The sequence below is a fragment of the Zootoca vivipara genome, chromosome 7, assembly GCF_965207765.1.
Source record: "Zootoca vivipara chromosome 7, rZooViv2.hap1.1, whole genome shotgun sequence".
NCBI lineage: Eukaryota > Metazoa > Chordata > Lepidosauria > Squamata > Lacertidae > Zootoca > Zootoca vivipara.
The window spans coordinates 863,551-884,585 of NC_142590.1; the positions used below are offsets into that span (position 1 = coordinate 863,551).

A 21,035-nucleotide genomic window follows, 5' to 3' on the forward strand; every position below is an offset into this window, starting at 1 on the left:
GACGAGGCCTTCCCCTTGGAGAGACGCGCCCACACGCACAAGCCCTGCGAGCATGCCCTGAGGTGCCTCTCTCGGATTGGACAAGCCTGGAAGACCACCAATCGCGGCCTGCCACTCGTGTGGAAGCGGCGGCAAATCCTGAAGGGCGGGGCGTGGAAACGAGGAGCCACTTCTCGCGTCGGGATTGGCTCGAGGGTGGCGACGTCACGAGGGAGGCTCTCGAGCTGGGACGGGTCGCGAGGAAGGCGGGAGCCGCTGGGGCGCCTCCACGTCAGCCAGGCAGGCAGGCAGGCAGGCAGGCAGGCAGGCAGGGATCGGCGGGCGGCTGGGCCGCTGCGAGAGCTTCGTCGAGGGGCGTGAACGACGGAGGGTCCCCCTCGAGGCCAGCCTCCCTCTCGGCCTCGCAGGGACGAAGGTCCCACATCGCCCGGGAAGGAGGATTGCTGCTGGAGAGGGAGGCTCCCTCGGCGGCTCCTGGATCCGGCCCGGGGGCTCCACAGAGGCTCCCTCGAGGCCCACCAGGGAAACACCGCAAGCGCGACGACGTTGGCGCAGCCGCCGCTCCCCCAGCTCGCGAATCCCCTCCGCGGGCCTCTTGCCTCGCAAAAAGGAAGCAGAGCACAGTTAGGAGCCCTTTATCTCCAATAAAGACAATTAGTCAGGTGGGTGTGAGGAACTGGGGAGCTTCCAAGGCCTGCTGCTCATTTATGGCTTTCACATTGGTTTGAAAGGTAAACTCGGTATTCTTAAATATGTTAACTGGTAAAATAGTAAAGGAACACAGCAATGGTAAATGAGACCCACAAGGAAGGGGTCATCTCCTGGGTCCCCCCTCCACCGAAGCATCTTGGGTAGCTTTTTCCTTTGTGTGTTTTTCTGACCAGATAGGCAGAGGTCAAGGTCTCTAGCTTCATTTCAGCACAAGGAGATGATCTTCCTCTCAGAGCCTGCCAGCTTGTCAGAGGAGGAGGAGTTTTGCAAAATGCAATTTGACACTTGAGGGAACTTTCAGTGAGGATCTTTTGCACCTCTTTGTGTAGCATTGTGGTGGTTGTGACTTGCCTCTGCTCTCTTGCATATCCTTTCATGCTGAGACAGGTACACAACCATTGTTAAAGGGTTAATATTTTTCTGAAGGATAAATGGAGAATGCATATACTTCCCTGAGCAGACACAGGGAGCTGGGGGATGTAGCTCAGTGGTAGAGCGCGCGCTTCGCATGTGTGAGGTCCCGGGTTCAATCCCCGGCATCTCCAGTGTTTTTTATTCTCTTGTGCACATTTTCCAATTTCAATCCCCTTCGTCTGCCCGTACATATAAAACATGTATACTTTTGTCTATTGGGTTTATTTGTTTCTAAGACTGATTGAAATACATTACTTAGTCTTAGAACACTGAAAATACAGGCTAATACGTGAGTTTTCTTCCTCATTTTAAGTAACACAGAGTTCTTGCAGATTTTCTAGATTGTAAGAAAACACTTGTTACAGTATACAGTATTATGAATTTGTAATGTAAAAAAAAAAAAAGTTGCATTGGCAATCAAACCCGGACCTCCTGCGTGGCAGTTGAGAATTCTACCACTGAACCAGCAATGCACATGCTTGAATCTATTCCTCAGATGCTCCTTCTGGGAAAAGTTTTTCTGCCTTTATACTAACCTAACTCACTGACTAGAATTCTAGTTACAGGTAGGTAGCCGTGTTGGTCTGGTGTAGTCGAAACAAAATAATAATAATAATAATAACTTTAAGGTGCTACTGGAAGAAAAAAATTTTTTATAATTTTTTTATTTTGTTTCACTGACTAGAAGCTATTTCATGAGTTCCATGAAGTGTTATATTCAATTGGCAGGTGTCTGTATACATGTTTGTGGAGGGGGGAATGTAAACAATGAGGTCAAATGAAATAATAATAGTAACAATAACAATAATAATAATATTTATTTATACCATACCCAGCTGGCTGGGTTTCACCAGCCACTCTGGGCAGCCTACAGCATATATAAAACATAATAAAACATCAAATATAAAAAACTTCCTGATACAGAGTTAGAAATGAAATGGGGGAATACAGTTGGGCAAATTTGTTAAAATTTAGATGATTGCAAAATAAACACAGTAATTTGCAACAGTAGCATTTGATTACTCAAATTCTAGATGAGATTCTGTGGCTTCATGCTGGTGTCACCCCTTTTTGAAAAAAAAGGTTTCTTTGTTAAAGACTGGCCCCTTACAAGTCCACAGGAGAGTGTCTTTTCTGGTTTAGTGTCATAGAGGACGTTGAGCACAATGAATTAGAAGTCTTCAGGCAGATCTCTAATTTAGCAAAAGAATGGAAACCATCAGTACAACCTTTCCCATCCTCTCTGCAGATTTTATATCCAGGAAAATGCCTTCTCCCGTTTACTGCCAGCATTAGCACCCCTCTCCTTTCCCAAATGGTGGCAACTGCTGTCAAGAGCAGGCTGGCTTGGTCTCACAGTGGCTCAGAGCTCCAGGCTAGGTTTATTGGCATGATGTGGGAATGACCCCCCCCCAATCCTCTTTTCTCCTTTTGTTTCTTATAAGGTCCTGAAACACCTCTTGGACCCATCAGGGGGTGCTGCAGAAGCTGTGTGGCCTCTCCCTACTTTACTCTGGTTGAATGAAAAGGAATATTCCATTAAAGTGGGTATTAAAAAGAAAGTGGCTGTAGTGTAGGGAAAAGGATGATGAGATTAGCAGTGGCAGCTGAAACGGTCCCTGCCTTGTGCATTCACATGGGTAGATGAACCTGTGTTTTAGAACTCGGGATGAGCTCCTGGATGATGATAGCATAGGGTCACCTCTTCAACAGGTAGGAGACCCTATTGGTGGCAATGCTTGACAAACTGCAGACCTCTACAAGACCTAGCCATCAGACTGGCTATGGCTGAGGGTCAAACACCATGACCCTGGAGCAGGGCCATCTTAAGCATATCTGGCACCGTGGCGTGAAGATCCCTCCGCCGCCGCCGCCCCCCCCGTTTCCCAGCGCGGCTGTCCGCGGGTGCAGCAGCGCGGTGCCCCCTGGTGGCCCGGCGCCCTGGCGCATTGTGCCACCCAGCCTTGCCTTAGGGCCGGCCCTGCCCTGGAGGGCTAGGGCATAAAGTAACCCTCAGGACAGCTCTTACTCCTAGGAAGAAGGGTGATAAGATAGAGCACTCCTGCTGGATATGTGGTTGGGGCCAGCAGACAGGAACTCCACAATATGCAGGGACCATCCAGCATCACAGGTACGGGAGTCTTAACTGGTCAAATGGGTCCATGATTATGTCCATGCTTTGTCAGAAGACTCAGATATACAACAACATACCAAGGTGATTCTTGGCACAGGTACTTTCCTCCAGAGGGGACTGTCTGTGAGAGCCAATGAGCTCTTAAAACAATTGGTCGTTAGATTCAGGTTCATTATGGGCGGCTGCACCCCCTTACTCCACTCACCAACACCTTGCTATTCCCCCCTCGTTAACCCCCTAGGGCTTCCCCATAGTAGTAATAATAATAATAGATTATTTATACCCTGTCCATCTGGCTGGGTTTCCCCAGCCACTCTGGGCAGCTTCCAACACAATATTAAAATACAACAATCCTTCAGATATTAAAAGCTTCCCTAAACTGGGCTGCCTTCAGATATCTTCTAAAAGTCTGGTAGTTTTTTCTTTTGACATCTGGTGGGAGGGTGTTCCACAGGGCCAGCGCCACTACCGAGAAGGCCCTCTGCCTGGTTCCCTGTAACTTCGCTTCTTGCAGTGAGGAAACTGCCAGAAGGCCCTCGGCGCTGGACCTCAGTGTCCGGGCAGAACAATGGGGGTGGAGACGCTCCTTTAGGTATACTGGACCAAGGCTGTTTAGGGCTTTAAAAGACAGCACCAACGCTTTGAATTGTGCTTGGAAACGTACTGGGAGCCAATGTAGGTCTTTCAAGACTCCCAGTCACCAGCCTAGCTGCCACATTCTGGATTAGTTGTAGTTTCCAGGTCACCTTCAAAGGTAGCCCCACATACAGCACGTTGCAGTAGACCAAGCGGGAGATAACTAGAGCATGCACCACTCTGGCGAGGCAGTCTGCAAGCAGGTAGGGTCTCAGCCTGCGTACTAGATGGTAGACAGCTGCCCTGGACACACAATTGACCTGTGCCTCCATGGACAGCTGCGAGTCCAAAATGACTCCCAGGCTGCACATCTGGTCCTTCAGAGGAGTCCTCCACACCTGCCTGCCTCCTGTCCCCCCAAAACAGTACTTCTGTCTTGTCAGAATTCAACCTCAATCTGTTAGCTGCCACCCATCCTCCAACCACCTTGACCAGAGGTCCCCAAACTAGGGCCCTAAATCTGGCCCGTGAACAGTCCAGGAATCAGCATGTTTTTACATGAATAGAATGTGTCCTTTTATTTAAAATTCATCTCTGGGTTATTTGTGGGGCATAGGAATTCGTTCATATATTTTTTTCAAAATATAGTCCGGCCCCCCACAAGGTCTGAGGGACAGTGAAAAAGTTTGCTGACCTCTGACCTTGACACTCAACCATTACACTTTACAACTACGAAGCTCACGTTCATCTTCCAACCCCACTTCTGAAAATGTTCCTCTCTTTTGTTCGACATACCTGCTTTACACCATTTTTAACATTCACCCCCATGTCCATGCCACCTCCTCCCCTTCCTTTTGTGCACCCCGATGTCAGGGCCTGGCCGGATGAGGAAGAGTGGTGTGCGTCACCCATCCAAGAACCCCCCCCCCCCCGGATGAAACAGAAGAAGAAGACTTAGATCCAGGGCAGTGGTGGTGGGACACAGGAGACCAGTCAGAGGTGGGGACAAGCTGGGAGGTGGTAGAAACAGGAGGCTAGAGAGAACACGGGGTCAGAACAAGAAAACCGTTCAAGGATAGGGCTGGGCGCTGAGGGTCTCAGTTTGAGCGCAGACGCTGAAAGAGACAACGGAGGAGCCACACAATGCTGCAGTTTCACGGCAGCTGTCTGCTATAGTGAGTGGTGAGCTTCCTCCACTGACACCAAGGTCATGAAAAGCCTTGTGTGTAGCTGAGCAATGGGCCGGACAGGCCCAGAGGGGTTCCTCCTCCTTGTAGTTTATCACTGCTTAGGAGGAGTCCAGAGGAAAACGACTAGAAAGGGAAGGAGGGGCCAGACAACAGCCTCTGCAATGTATTCATAGAATCATAGAGTTGGAAGAGACCACAAGGGCCATCCAGTCCAACCCCCTGCCAAGCAGGAAACACCATCAAAGCATTCTTGACATATGGCTGTCAAGCCTCTGCTTAAAGACCTCCAAAGAAGGAAGGAGACTCCACCACACTCCTTGGCAGCAAATTCCACTGTCGATCAGCTCTTACTGTCAGGAAGTTCTTCCTAATGTTTAGGTGGAATCTTCTTTCTTGAAGTTTGAATCCATTGCTCCGTGTCCGCTTCTCTGGAGCAGCAGAAAACAATCTTTCACCCTCCTCTATATGACATCCTTTTATATATTTGAACATGGCTATCATATCACCCCTTAACCTTCTCTTCTCCAGGCTAAACATACCCAGCTCCCTAAGCCGTTCCTCATAAGGCATTGTTTCCAGGCCTTTGACCATTTTGGTTGCCCTCTTCTGGACACGTTCCAGCTTGTCAGTATCTTTCTTGAACTGTGGTGCCCAGAACTGGACACAGTATTCCAGGTGAGGTCTGACCAGAGCAGAATACAGTGGTACTATTACTTTTCTTGATCTAGATGCTATACTCCTATTGATGCAGCCCAGAATTGCATTGGCTTTCTGAGCTGCTGCATCGGCTGTTCGGCCGTGGAATTTGCTGCCAAGGAGTGTGGTGGACTCTCTTTCTTTGGAGGTCTTTAAGCAGAGGTTTGACAGCCATATGTCAAGAATGCTTTGATGGTGTTTCCTGCTTGGCAGGGGGTTGGACTGGATGGCCCTTGTGGTCTCTTCCAACTCTATGATTCTATGATCATACTGTTGACTCATGTCAAGTTTGTGGTCAACCAAAACTCCTAGATCCTTTTCACATGTACTGCTCTCAAGCCAGGTGTCTCCCATCCTGTATTTGTGTATTCACCTAGGGCAGTTTCGCTTCGAAGAACTCTGCTGTGTTTTGACTTTTCTGAATAAAAAAGCTGATTGCACGTTGAGTTTACCTTCTGATCTGTGGATGAACCTGCCTTCCTGATAGCCCAAACACCCCCTTGCACACAAAACTACCCCATGGTAACCTGTACCTTTCTCCTCCCGCATCCTTTTCTCCTTCTAATTATAAAGCCACCATACACTTCTATTCTGTGGACCCTTTTATGCCCCTGCTTTAATCTTTACTCCTATTTTGATGCCTCTTACCCACACAGATGTATGGGGTATATGGAGAGGGGTAGCACCTCTGTTGGTGGAGACGTCATGTTCCTCCAGGGCTAGTTTGCCTACCTTCGGCCCCCATCATGCACTCAGCTCTCACCTTTGGCTCCTAGAAGCTGTCAGCATGTGACAGCAGCCACACACACACCCGGAATGGATTTGTCTGGCCAGCTAAACCAGGTGAGGGGAACCGATGGGTCTCAAACCCTTGGTGAGTTAGGGACTTCTGCATGGAAAGGCAGGCTCCAGCAGATTGAGTGGACAAGAGCAAGAGTGGGTCCAACGATCGAGAAAGCAGTTTCTGCACATGTTGAGGTATGTGAGGGGCAGATGGGGCTCGTCCACCTGGGAAGGTAGCCCATCTAGAAGGAAAACTGTTCCTAAACCTCTGCTGCCTTGTGGGATATCTTCAGAAGAAGAAAAGACTCAGAAGTAAACCCTACACGAATCCGGAGTGGAGTCCCTAAAATGGTTAGATGACGGCTTGGACGCATCTGATAACACCTGCAGCTGAGCTGGTGCCGAATGTATTGCTCTACTTTCCTTTGGACCAGGCACCCCCAAACTTCGGCCTTCCAGATGTTTTGAACTACAATTCCTATCTTCCCTGACCACTGGTCCTGTTAGCTAGGGATCATGGGAGTTGTAGGCCAAAAGCATCTGGAGGGCTGCAGTTTGGGGATGCCTGCTTTGGGCCATATCAGCAAGGCCAAGGGGTGGCGTCTTGTCTGGACAGTACAGGACAATACACGGTCCAGGTCTGCGTCACAGGGAGCTCACTTCGATGCTGCTAACACAGTGGTTTGACTTCACCCCCAGAGGTGCACTACATTGTTTCTCGAGACAAGTCAGATGCCAACAATACTTGCAGATCACCCCCATATCCATCCCTTAGCTTTTCTCCTATTCTGCATTCCCCATATGTTACTCCATCTTTAAGATGAATAGAATCTTAAGAGCAAGCCTCCCAGTTAGCTTCTTCAGTTAAGATCAGTTGGGGGGGGGGGTTGCACACATATGGGTGGTTTGCCTGCTCACAAAATATCTCTTCTAAATTACTACATTGAATCTTGCACTTCATGTTGAGCACAACACAGTGTACCAGAAGTGAAAGACATCGTGGGAAGGTATTATGGAGTATTTGCGGGCTCTGCATCATTATCTATCTCACACAAGACAGCTGAGCAATGGCAGAGAGAGATGCTTGAGTACAGCAAGAAGGGTAGTATGATGAAGGGGGGAGGGAGTGGTTGTTTACAATAGCAGAAGTTTGAATAAAGTAGTAATGGCCATACGTACATAATTTTATTGGTATTCCACCTTTTCCTAGTTCAAATCATGTTTAAGGCGGCTTACAACATGAAAAAATAAAAATTGCAAACATAACAAAAGTGGTCATAAACAAAACATCAAAAAGTACGCAATCAAATTAAACCATTTCCACATAAATCATGTAGTAACACTGAAAGGAGAAATGGCAGTTTTAAACAGCAGTAAAGGTTTGAGTAAAGCAAGGGTGGTGGAACACTGAGGAGTTTTAAAAAAAGGTTTTAACAAGAAATTAAAGAGATGGGTTCAACACAGACACTAACTCCAAAAAGCTAACACTCCTAACTTCCTTCTTGTACATTTTAAACTGTCACTTCCTCTCCTCAGTGTCACCCGTGCTTGCTCTACTTAGACTTCTGCCATTGTTTAAAATGTCCCCTTTTTATATCAGTGCTTTATGCAAATCCAGGATTGCAATGTGGCAATGCAAATCCTCCAATGCAATGATTCTTACAATTCTATTATATACAATGTTTGCAAATAAAAAGATAACAAATGTAGCAAATGTGCTTTTGTTTTCCAAATATAAAATGCCTGTAAGCAAATTTTAAGTACAGCTTACACTCTCTTCTGCCTTTTAAATGAGTTGTGACTGCATATTCATATTTCACTTTCTCATTTAGATAGTAGTAGTAGTAGTAATAATAATTTCTTGGCATCCTCCAGTGTCTTGCATTATCCGATTCTAAGCATAATAATATTAATTAGAAAAACAAACCATAGATTGCCTTCTGATGGCTCCCAAAGAGGAAGGTGTTTTGGGGATCAAAGTCCATCCCCCAAGAAATTCTGCTCTGGAAACAACACTGAGCAGCAGCAGCAGCTGGAACATATTATCCTTTATACTGTCATGCTAAATATGTAGTTCTAATGCTTTTACAGTGGTACCTAAGTTTGCGAACGCAATCCGTTCCGCGGTGGCGTCCGCTCGCCAAGGCATTCGCTCGCCAAAGGCACGCTTCTGCGTGTGTGCGAAGCGCTGATAAGCGCTTCTGCGCACGCATGAGCTGCACAGATTGCTTCTGCGCATGCGCGAGCTGCGCAGATCGCATCTGCGCATCAGACGCCACGGAACCCGGATGTAAACACTTCCGGGTCTGCGGCGTTCGTAAATGGAGGTTTTCGTAAACCGAGGTTCCACTGTATATTGTGCTACTTGTGGAAGGAGGCATCACTCCTCCCTCCCCGCAATGACCAGCTTTGCATTCTATAGCAGTGTGCATGTTACAGGCACTATAAAAAGCACTGTTTTCTATATGTTCTCTAATTAAAATGGTAGATGGGGATAAAACGGTGCCAGAACCTGAAATGTAGAAATAGATTTGGAACTTTCATACCATTTAAATCAGGCACCCCCAAACTTCAGCCCTCCAGATGTTTTGGAATACAATTCCCATCTTCCCCGACCACTGGTCCTGTTAGCTAGGGATCATGGGAGTTGTAGGCCAAAACATCTGGAGGGCCGCAGTTTCTGGATTTGAATTATGTTCAAATAAAATTCAATTTTCAATTTGATATTACTGCTCACAGTCTTCATGTTACTGGCCAACTTATAATTGGAACAATGCATAAACCAGTAGCTAAACTCTAACCAGAGTAGGCAAACTTTTTGCATCCAATGGCTAGATCCAGTCCAGTGGGGGGGGGGCAGTTGGGATCCATGTGCCAATGGTGTAGTTCAGGTGTGTGCAAGTGTGCACGCAGGTGAACATAGTCTTTTCAGCCTGCTACACAACTCTTTGGTCCCCTAAGAGGCATGTGGGTTTCATGAGGAGGAAGGCACAGGATGGAGACTTTCTGCTTGGCAGGGGGTTGGACTGGATGGCCCTTGTGGTCTCTTCCAACTCTATGATTCTATGATTCTAACATGTGTCGTCGTCGTCATCATCATCATCATCATCATCATCATCATATAAATAGACTGTATACCATCCTTCATGTGAAGATCTCAGGGTGGTTCACAGAATAAAAATACATAAAATAAATAAAAACAAGAACAAAAAAACAAAACCTATTACTTCTCAGCAAACTGCAGCGATAGAGATTTTTTTGGGGGGGGGAGTAAATTTGGCAGGTGGGAGGACAGCTTGGGCACCCACAGCCTAAACAGGAAAGCTGATGTTTAGTACATTTGACCATGTGGTCTCCTGTCATAGTCATTTATAAATCTGCTTGGTAGTTTATGCAGCATCTATGAGTAGAATAGACTAGAACAGAATAGAAACAAAACAAAACAAAACAAAATGAAACTTTATTGTCATTGTACATAGTACAACGAAACTGAATGCCATCCCATAAAATACAATCTAAAAACACAATTACAGCCACACAGACACATACATATACACCCATCACGACTCCCGGGATCATATTATTTAGATACAGCATTTAAGATGGTTATAGCTCTCGGATAGAAACTGTTTTTTAATCTATTCGTTCTTGATTTAATTGTTCTGTATCTCTTGCAATGGTGCAAAAAGACTATATCCAGGATGAGATAAATCCTGTAAAATATTTCTTTCTTTTTTAAGGCAACGGGAGTTGTATAGCTCTTCGAGAGATGGGGGAGGATGACCGATAATCTTTTGGGCTGTGGTTAAGACCTTCTGGAGCACTTTCCTATCCATGACTGTGCAGCGGGAAAACCAAGCACAGATACAGTATGTAAGAATGCTCTCTATGGAGCCTCAGTTGAAGGACACCAGCAGTCTGTCACTCAGCTTGTTGTTTTTTAAAAGTCTGTAGTTCGAATTTGTAAAGCTACCACAAGATGTACAGGTAAATTCTGAACACACCATCTCACCAGCAAGAGACATTAAGACTGCCATCCTCTGCACACTTTAGAATAAGTCCCACTGAACACCTCGGCCCCTGTGGTGCTGGATTTTCAAGGCAGGAAACGGCAATGAGCTGAAGTACATTTAAGAATTTTAACACTGTTCCTGACCAGTTGGATTTGTGGCATACAATTTTCAGGCCTGGATTGGAAGTGAAAGATTTGAGTCACTTAACCTAAAAAGCAAAATGTACAAAGGGCAATTGTTAGTGATTTTGGTATTTTCAGAACATGAAACATATAGATGCTCAATTTGGTTTTAGAGAACCTACTCGGATATGTAGCAGTTTTTAGTGTTCAGCAGAAATGCTCCATTTGCTGAACAATATCATACAGCAAATTTACTCTTACTGTTGATAGATGGATAATGACACTAGGACAATCATTATCTCCGTGGCAACAGTACTGAGTATGTCAGAGAAACATTGCACATGGAGCTGATGCTACTTTTTACAGTCCTGCCTCGGCTTCCTCAGTCAGATACTCTTTCTGCAAAGCCAAGATGCCCAGAGTACAAGAGCAACCAAGGGCAACTCCAAGGCTGCAGATTTACTGCAATGAATGGATAAGCTTGGCATGCCATGCAAATCAGTCTTGTGATACCTTCAAGACCAACAAATTGATTGTGGTGTTTTTTTGGTAGGAGCCCTTACAAATGCACTACACATGTGCTAGTCTTTAAAGAAGCACAATAGTGTTGCTTTCTCTGTGGTCAACCAACATGGGTACCTTTCTAGAATTTATTCAAAACACTTACCCTGTTTCTCATATTTTAAGACATACCCATAAAATAAGCCATAGCAGGATTTTTAAGCATTCAAGGAATATAAGCCATACCCCGAAAATAAGACATAGTGATAGGCACAGCAGCAATGCTGGCCGCGGCAGGAGGAGGAGGAAAAAAATAAGACATCCCTTGAAAATAAGCCATAGTGTTTTTTTTTTTGAGGAAAAAATAAATATAAGACATGTCTTATAATATGAGAAACACGGTAGTAAATGTTCAGTGCTGGTGGTTTTCAACAACAGCCATATGCTTCTGCACAGCCCATAGGCGAATATGAACCAGCCGTTCTCTGAATTTTGTTCCCCACTCCTAGCAATTAGCATGCCAAATAATACCACCTCTGGTCCTGGAGGCTCCATTTAGCAATTGGAATGATCAGCAATACTGATCTTCCCAGACTAGTTTCATATTCTGTCCCAGTTCTATTAAATTAAATTAAACTGAAACATTTCCATTAATATTAAAAGGTGGGAAGTACTTGCCTTTTTGAGAATTCGGCCATTCTTTACTAACTTCCAATGAGTCAGCTCATTGACAGCTTATTGCAGTTGTATAAACGTTTCAGGCAGGAATTCTAGGTCAGTGTCAAATGTAGCCATTGATATGCTCAGTGAAGAGGTTCTTTTGTTCAATCACAAAAGGAACACCTGAAATAAAAGGCAGAACCTATAAATTAGGGTTCTTTGCAGAAGACCTAAAGGTCACAACACCAGACCCCCCTAAACCAGGGGTCAGCAAACTTTTTCAGCAGGGGGCCGGTCCACTGTCCCTCAGACCTTGTGGGGGGCTGGACTATATTTTGGAAAAAATAAATTGAACGAATTCCTATGCCCCACAAATAACCCAGAGATGCATTTTAAATAAAAGGGCACATTCTACTCATGTAAAAACACGCCGATTCCCAGACCGCCTGTGAGTCCACAAGCAGTCCCACATACTGTATAGTCATTCATCTTTACCCCCAAATTTTAATTCTAATGCAGGGCCGATAGTTACATTGATATGGAGCTTATAATTCCTTCAGGCTGCCCCTTTGAAGTCTAGAATACAGATCACAGTTCAGCCAGTAAATAGGAAAGGAGCGTTCTTATTTTTACACATTTACTACCCTTTGATTCCTAACAGTTTTTGCAGACTGAGGAAGGTGAAGGGACCAAAGGTCTCAGTGGGTAGCAGGCAGCTTCTGGTGTCTCTACGAACCTTGTGGGCTGCCGTAGAGGTTAACGGGGCTGGATGACGGGCGGGAAGCGCCTTAAACAGAAGGTAAAGGTAAAGGTAAAGGTATGTCTGACCATTAGGTCCAGTCGCGGACGACTCTGGTGTTGCGGTGCTCATCTCGCTTTACTGGCCAAGGGAGCCAGCGTACAGCTTCCAGGTCATGTGGCCAGCATGACTAAGCCGCTTCTGGCAAACCAGAGCAGCACATGGAAACGCTGTTTACCGTCTCGCCGGAGCGGTACCTATTTATCTACTTACATTTTACGTGTTTTTGAACAGCTAGGTGGGCAGGAGGTGGGACCGAACAACAGGAGCTCAACCTGTTGCGGGGATTCTAACCGCCGACCTTCTGATCAGCAAACCCAAGAGGCTGAGTGGTTTAGACCATAGCGCCACCCGCGTCCCCTTAAGAAAGCACTGCGCAAATACTTGTACAAATATCGCCTACCTTCTTGCTCAGGCATCCCCAAACTTCGGCCCTCCAGATGTTTTGGCCTACAATTCCCATGATCCCTAGCTAATAGGACCAGTGGTCGGGGAAGATGGGAATTGTAGTCCAAAACATCTGGAGGGCCGAAGTTTGGGGATGCCTGTTCTTGCTGTTTCCTTGGACCCCCAGGCCCCATCTCGGCCGAGGTCGGGCTGCTCGGACTTCCAATGGGTGGGGCGGAGGGATTCGGACGGAGCAGGGCTAAGCGAGGCGGGCTGCTCTATCTCCACTGCCACAGGCCGCGCGCTTCGCTGTGCTCTTCTCGAGAACCGCCGAGGGGCCGGACCGCGCAGGCGGCGGGTCTGAGGCAGCTAGACGCTTAGCCTTGACGCCCACACCACTACCACACCGGAAGCGGAAGTGCCGCCGCCGCCGCTCCCTCCCTCTCGTCTTTTCAAAACTCCAACTTTCCCCGCCTCCCATGGGAAAGTGACAGAAAGACCTATCAATCACAGCACAGCGCGCTGTACTTCCGGTACTTCCTTGGCGCAGTCATAGGAGTCAAACAGCTCCCCTCCCACAGGAGAGATTTTATTCAAAGGACCCCGTGTGGTACGATTGGCCATTGGGGGACGAATAGGAAGCGGCCGGCCGGCCTTTCCGTCCCTGCGTGTACGGGGCGGGGCTAAGGAAGCGCAGACAGCCCCGCTTAAACATTATTGGTAGCCCGAGCGTGAGTGACAGAAGCAGTATCGAGGCCTGCGTCCCTTTGGCGAGGCCTCGAGGTCGCCTGAGGGAGCCTCCGGCGAGCCCGCAGCCATGAGCGGGTCCTTCTGCCGGCTGCCCGCAGCCCTGCGGCGGTGGCGCGACGTGCGGCCCACGACACTCTTGGCTCGGCCGCTGAGCCAGGCCGGCCCCGGAGGCGGCGGAGCGGAGGGCGGTGAGGGCGTCGCTGCGGCCGCCGGGTCGAAGGAGGCGGTGGGGCGCCTGGTGCGCGCTCACCCGGTGGTGGTGTTTATGAAGGGCAGCCCCGCGCAGCCCCAGTGCGGCTTCAGCAACGCTGTGGTGCAGATCCTGCGCCTGCACGGCGTCAGCGACTACCGCGCCTACGACGTCCTGCAGGACCCCGGCCTGCGCCAAGGTAGGCGGGCCCGGCGACTCCGCGGAAGAACTCGGCGGGCGGAGGGGCCTCTGCGCCAGCGCCAGCCCCGCGAGGGGAAGGCTGGCTTGGCTTGGGGGGCGGCAGGGAAACCTCGCTGGCTTCGTTCTCCCTCTGGAAAGGGGGGCTGCTGCTGCTGCTGCCCTCCTGCATTTGCCCCTCTTTCCTTAGAAAGGCCTGGTGTGGTTCCACGTACAGTATTACATTCCCTGGCGGGTGGGAAGCGTCGCTGCGGGTTACGACTGTGGGGCCGGGCGTGGGACGTCTTCTCTGCCGTGGTGCCCAGTGCCCTTCCCCGCCGGGGAAATGGGAAGAGTGGGCGCTGCTGGGTGCCACTGCCTCTTTCGGCAGAAGAGCACAACCCTCCCCTCTCTCCTTCAATCTGATGTTTCCCGAAAGGCCGTGTGTGAAGTGTTGCGTGTGCACATGGACCCATCCAGGCTGCTGTAGCCTCCAGCGCTTCTCTCCACCGGCCTTTCCTGCTCTGGAGCAGGCCCAGACAGGGGAGGGGGGCATACGGGCCACTTGGCCCGGGCCTCCGATTCCAAAGGGGGTCTCGGTCAGCATATTCACAATCAGCAAAATGAAAAAAGGAGCACAGCGTAAAAAAGGGGGAGGCACATTATCTACCTGGCCCGGGCCTCTGCCTGGCTCTGCAAGAGCCTGCTCTGGAGTAATGTGAGGGGAAGCGGTTGCCCTTTGGTCCTGCCAACTGGATGGAAATGTCCATGCAAGTGATCGGATGATCCTTGTAGGATCGCCAGTCTCTTTTTGCAACTCAGGAGGGCCCTGCAACCAAATTGAGATTTCCAGTTGCAGGGTTTGCATAAGTTGTTCTTAATAATATTTTATTATTTATTAAATTTATATACTGTACTGCCCTTCATCCGAAGACCTCAGGGTGGTTCAGAAGATAAAAATACACGATAAAAGCACAAAATAAATACTTAAAAAAACAAAGCAAAACAAGAACACCCCCCTCCCACAAGCACATTTAAAAGGCTGTAGAATATAAATCACCCAAAGGCCTGGTTGAAGACAAACGTTTTTGCCTGGTGTCTAAAGAGTTATGAGATTGTATCATTTGTCAGAGCACTTCTAGAATATACACAAGAGCTTGCACCACTCCCTCAACTCCAAATGTCTGTCAGGAAGAGATAAAGAAATTGGACAGAGCTAAAGAATTTGTATTTGCCAAACAGAGCAAATAGGTGTTGAAAAGCAGTAAAATATCCCAACAAAATTTTTAATAAGCAAAGACATTTAAGGTTAGGTCCAAGAAGTGCTATATCTTTGTTCAAAAGCTTCTGTTTAATGCATTAGGAAAGTCTTTGTGTAGTTTCTGTGAATCTGTTGGCCAGGGATCAGTGCTAGAATTTGAATCTTGAATAAGTTGCAGAAAGAAAAATTTCTACTCAATCATGAATCAGGCTTGGCCGAACCTTCCTCACAGGTTGGTTGTGAAAATAAAATGTGGAGGTGGAGAAAGATGTGCTTTACCTTGAGCTCCTTGAAGGAAATGTGGGATATAAATGTAATAGTAAAAATAAGAATGCATTGCTATTTGAACATGCTAAGTAGCCATGGAATATAGAGTGACAGTTGAAAGGAAAAATGGGGCCGTGAGAGCAGAATCTTTTGCTTTGAAGGAAAATGGCTGGATAGAATCTGGAACCAGGAACTCTCCTTTTTGGAGGAAGGATACACTGCAACATTTGTTTTGCAGGCCTCCCTTGTATACAGGCAATGATTGATTGTGCTGTGGTTTAAAAAACTAAGCCTAGGGCTTGCTGATCAGATGCAGGAGCAGGGACCGAGCAACAGGAGCTCACCCCATCGCGGGGATTTGAACCGCCGACCTAATTGGCAAGCCCTAGGCTCTGTGGTTTAACCCACAGCGCCACCAGCAAAAGGACAGGCCCCTTGCCCCAAGTGGAGGAGGAGAAGAGAGAAGGTGATACAGACTTACAGCCAATAAGATTTGCAAAAAGGCTATGGGTTGTGGGCTTCCTTTCTTATCTCCAGTATAGTCTTAACTGCCTTGCCTGTTCAAAAACACTGTTATCAGTTGTCTAATGTATTTGGTTTAACTTGTCTTTCTGTTTTGATTCAGGAATCAAAAACTATTCAAACTGGCCTACTATTCCCCAGGTCTTCCTGAATGGTGAATTTGTAGGGGGCTGTGATATACTTCTTCAGATGCATCAAAGCGGCGACCTAGTGGAGGAGCTTAAGAAATTAGGAATTCGCTCTGCACTTCTGGATTCGGAGAACAACCATGAAAAAAAATAAGCAAGTGACTGCTTTGACTTTGACAAAGACAACTTTTTACAATTTGGTACCAGAAAAGCCTTATGCGATTTAGCTCACAAAGGCAACTTTTTGAACTAACAATGAGGTTTATATCATTAAGCATTATGTTACCCATGTTACAGTACAATAGACTTGATATGTGGCTATTCTGTCTTGAATTTTTTTAAGCATAGCTCTGTAAATCAAATGTTTTACAATCAAAGTAAATAAGTAGTTCACTTCTATTTTTAATGATTTTGTGTGCATTTTGCTGGAGTCACCAAAAAGTGGAACTTCTTTTTCTAAGGTGCTTCCATACTAGCTGTTTATACTCCAGAATTGTTACTCTTATTTACTCACTTTACAGTATCATTAAGTTTTTGCTGTGCTTTCACTGTGGTTATTTCATATTTCCCCTTGCTGCATGAAGTCTGACTTTAAAAGAAGAAAGAGCAATGCTAGTTCCACAGGTGCAGATGGCCTAGCACTTCTCTTCCATTTTGAGATGTGTAGTGGCTATTTTTAAATTGGTGCTAATGCACTGTGATGAAATTGCATGGATTGAAAATAAACAATAAGGAAAGGAAAAGACAAGCATTTAAGGATGGTGGGCGGGAATAAGTAACTATTTCCTGAAGCACCTGATGAGCGAGAATGAAACAATTTGAAGAAGTAATCAAATAAATTTAAAGTGGCTGCTTTGGAATTTACATCAGGCATAGGTTGAATTAGGCAAGTTCAAGGTCATTTGTTACCTGCCTACTGTTCTTTCACCAGCAGAAACTTACAAAGATTTCTCCCAACACATATGCCCCCGAATCCCAACAATGCTAACAATAGGAATAAACTCCATTTAAACTCAGTGGGATTTACTTCTAAGCAAATATTTGAAAGGTCATTGCTGCTACTGTTTGTTTCTTCTCCCATTGCTAGGGTTGTTGAACAAAAATAACAAAAAGCAGGGTTGTTTTTAAAAGTTCCTTAAAGGGCATCTAAGTAATCAGACAGTTGCTCTTTAAAAAACACTATAATGCAATGAAACTGCTTTTAAAAATTCCACTGAGGAATTATTAATGAACAGTTTCCTGGATGTGAATTGTACTCTTCTGCACTGGTGCAGCTATGTAACATCCAAGAGTGTGAACATAGCTTAGTGGAGCGTATATGTGGAAAAGGCACAATAATCCCTGCAGTGTGGGAAATCTCTTGCAAGTCTGCTCATAACTAACACTATGTGAAGCAGTGATTGGGTAGGTCTAGGAGCTGTGCATCTGGAAGCATCCTTGGATCATCTTCCTATCTTGCAAATTGTGTTCGAGGCACAGTGTGAGTTTCCTTTGCTTCTCAGTGAAAAATGAAGGAAGTTGATGCCTTCATTTTATTTGTGTAGGGTTTAGGAACCTAATCAGCCTATATTTAGGGACACATATTAAGAGTAAATACTTTAAAATGTTATTTCTTAGCTTGAAAACAAATACCACAGTAGTCATGATTACTGTTTCCAAAGTCAATAAGTGGGTTTGGGGGGAAAGCCAGAAGTTTGGGTTAAAAGCCAAGAAGTAACTTCTACCTCTGCCCAAAAGACTGTCTCAATTAATAGAAAGTCTATAATCAGTGCTTTAATATATTTAAACTTAATTTTGTGGCTCCAAATGGAAAATGTGCAGTTTTGGTATCAGACATAGTTTATTGCCAGTGTCCATTTTTCTATAAGTGCACAAACCCCTTGGAACCAATAATTGTTATGCATGGACATGTGTTTTCAAAACCTGCAGTGATTTGTGCTTCACTGAAATATATTTTCTATCCAGTTGAATGAGGAAATAAATCTGTTTCATGTTAGACTGAAAAATGTAGACAGCATAATATTTGTTGGAATGTTTTTTTAAAAAACTCCATATATCAAGCTCCCTTAATGTTTCTGTTTCTAGGCACAAAAATATATTCATTAAAAGCTTATACATTGTTTTGTGCAGCTACAGTAGTAGTAAAATAAGTAAAAGAAAGTTAAAAAAACTTTTTTAAATAGGTGAGCAGTTTATACCACTGGATACAAGTAAATAATCTGAGAGATTTGTCTATTATTGGTCTGTGATTATTTCAAGTTTCCTTTTGAGGTAAATGGCCTAGAACATGAATTTTAAAATCCTGTCTCTTCACTGATTTCTTGATTGTCATTTTTGAAGCCAGCAGTATGATGGAAAGCTCTGAAAACATATAAGGAACAGTTTTAACAGCACAATCCTAACCATGTCTATTCAGAATTGAATAGGACTTATCAACAATATTAAGGAGCATGAAAGCTGGACGGGATTGAGAAGGTGACATGTTGGAGTCATGTCACTTCCATTTCTCTGTGTGCTTTTGACTCTCTCCCCACCCATTGCAGGCATGTGACTCCCAGAAGGTTGTCTGTGAGGAAAAGTGTTCCCTCATCCCTGATATGTAGGAACACATACTTCAGCGCTGACAGAGCAGAGATGTAGACGATAATAAAGTGAATGGAAATATGTTAGACAAAGTTGGCTTTACTAACCTGAGGCACCAAAGACTAAAATTGAAGCTGTCTAGTCTGCACTTGTGCAACATCACCCATAAATTGGGTTTCAAGTCCAATATGATGGGAGAGCGGATGCTGGTGTGCTGGAAGCATGGCTTGTACTGCTGCTGCTTTAGTGCAATTCCTTTTCTGGCCAGTGAAAAGCAAAGTCATCCACTGGCGGAGGAAGGGGGTGCGGTGGGTGTGGTTCGCCCCGGGTGTCATCCCTGAAGGGGGTGACATCGCCCCCCCAGGACGCTCGCCACGAGTGGTGCCCCCCGGGACATTCACCATGGGCATTCACCCCCCGGGACGCTCCCCCCACCCCCAGGTGCACAGCAGGTGCGCCACTCCAGGTGCCGGAGCAGCTAGCTCCCCCTCTGAAGTCATCCAGTGTATAAATTACTCTTAGTTGAACAAGCTACACTTTTAGTTAACATACTGTAGCTGAAGGCAGCTGTGGTGAAGGGAAGCAGAAAATAAAATAATCAGTTCACTTGTATTGGGGTTAAAAAAAAAAGCTGCCTGCTTTTTTAAAAATTACAAATGCTAGGGTGTTGCCCTGTTCTCATCTCCAAACCACATTGTAAACAAAAAACATAATATCCAAGAAAAGTGTTACATACAGACTTTATTAAGACAGGCACAGAATAAACAATTATGAGCCATCCAGTCCAATCATTTTCACAATTAATAACCAGAATGCTTAAATAGAAAGTTCTGTGAATGCATGTAGAACTTACCTTGAGCAAATTTCCTGGAGAAATTAGGCGTTCTAGTTTTCCAGCAACACTGTAATACTTACGTGAGAGATAATATTTGGAAAATAGTTTTAATAGCTTAACAAATAAAGCATGAAGAAAACAAAGAAAACCTAATAGCAACTGACCAAACTACTGCACTAAGGAAAATACAAATCCTAATATCTGAACCATATGAAGAGCCAAATTATTTGAGTGTATTTTACACACTTACCAATATCAATAGGCTTTCCCATATTTTGCACTTTCCCTGTGCTTGACACTTTGAAGGCTCAAATCCCTAAAGGTCATATAAGCTCCAATTAGCTCAGTTACTTCTGAGTAAATGTGCATAGGCTTACTCTGCAAATGCTGTCTTCTACAACTTGCTGAACCAGCCAAATAGGCCATACATTATTGTCTGCATTGTTATATATTATATGCAGGCAGAAATGTAAGATGAGGCTGCTACATTTATATTACAGAAAACAAAACAATGCAAGTAATATTTGACATAGCCTAATTCTATGCATTCTGAAGGAAATCAGCCCTGAGTGCTCACTGGAAGGACAGATCGTGAAGCTGAGGCTCCAATACTTTGGCCACCTCATGAGAAGAGAAGACTCCCTGGAAAAGACCCTGATGTTGGGAAAGATTGAGGGCACTAGGAGAAGGGGAAGACAGAGGACGAGATGGTTGGAGAGTGTTCTCAAAGCTACCAACATGAGTTTTGACCAAACTGTGGGAGGCAGTGCAAGACAGGATTGCCTGGCGTGCTCTGGTCCATGGGGTCACGAAGACTCAGACAGGACTAAACAACAAAAACAACTAATTCTATGCATGACTCACTATTCCAGTTTTTTAAAATGTGACTGTCTTGCAGTTGATAATCAGGTAATTCTTACAAAATGCTTTGCTCCTAAAATATACAAAAAAACACATTTGGAATAAAAATATTGTGCTTAAGTCAGCAGCCCACAAACATTTTGTATAAAAGGTAAAGCTGATTCAAAAACACCCACCCACCCCACTCACACACAAAAACAAAGTTCACCAGTGCCAATCACAAACAAGCAACGACACTCTAGGCCAGGCACCCCCAAACTCCGGCCCGCCAGATGTTTTGGACTACAATTCCCATCATCCCTGACCACTGGTAGGCCATAACATCTGGAGGGCCGCAGTTGCACACTACACCCCAGGTAGTGTGGTTGCTGACCTTGAGCCAGACATCTTGGAGAGTGAAGTCAAATGGGCCTTAGAAAGCACTGCTAATAACAAGGCCAGTGGAAGTGATGATATTCCAGCTGAACTATTTAAA

At 45.7% G+C, this 21,035-nt stretch overlaps 1 protein-coding gene, 1 long non-coding RNA gene and 2 other non-coding genes across 4 annotated transcripts; 2 read left to right on the top strand and 2 right to left on the bottom strand.

Annotated features, from left to right (window-relative positions):
- Window positions 1-1,184: 1,184 nt before the first annotated feature.
- Window positions 1,185-1,256, top strand: TRNAA-CGC (transfer RNA alanine (anticodon CGC)). The gene has a single exon. It is a non-coding gene; the product is annotated as a tRNA-Ala (tRNA).
- An 8,692-nt stretch (window positions 1,257-9,948) lies between these two features.
- LOC118078518 (uncharacterized) lies at window positions 9,949-13,458 on the bottom strand. The gene is made up of 3 exons (XR_004691732.3): window positions 13,003-13,458; window positions 11,819-11,983; window positions 9,949-10,725 (listed from the first exon to the last, which is right to left on the bottom strand). It is a non-coding gene; the product is annotated as an uncharacterized LOC118078518 (long non-coding RNA).
- Window positions 10,826-11,099, bottom strand: LOC118078526 (small Cajal body-specific RNA 13). Its single transcript, XR_004691733.1, has one exon.
- A 265-nt stretch (window positions 13,459-13,723) lies between the features above and the next one.
- Window positions 13,724-18,519, top strand: GLRX5 (glutaredoxin 5). The gene is made up of 2 exons (XM_035102423.3): window positions 13,724-14,125; window positions 16,257-18,519. Exons 1-2 carry the CDS (start codon window positions 13,804-13,806, stop codon window positions 16,433-16,435), a joined length of 501 nt encoding a protein of 166 aa, XP_034958314.1. The 5' UTR covers window positions 13,724-13,803; the 3' UTR covers window positions 16,436-18,519.
- Window positions 18,520-21,035: the final 2,516 nt, after the last annotated feature.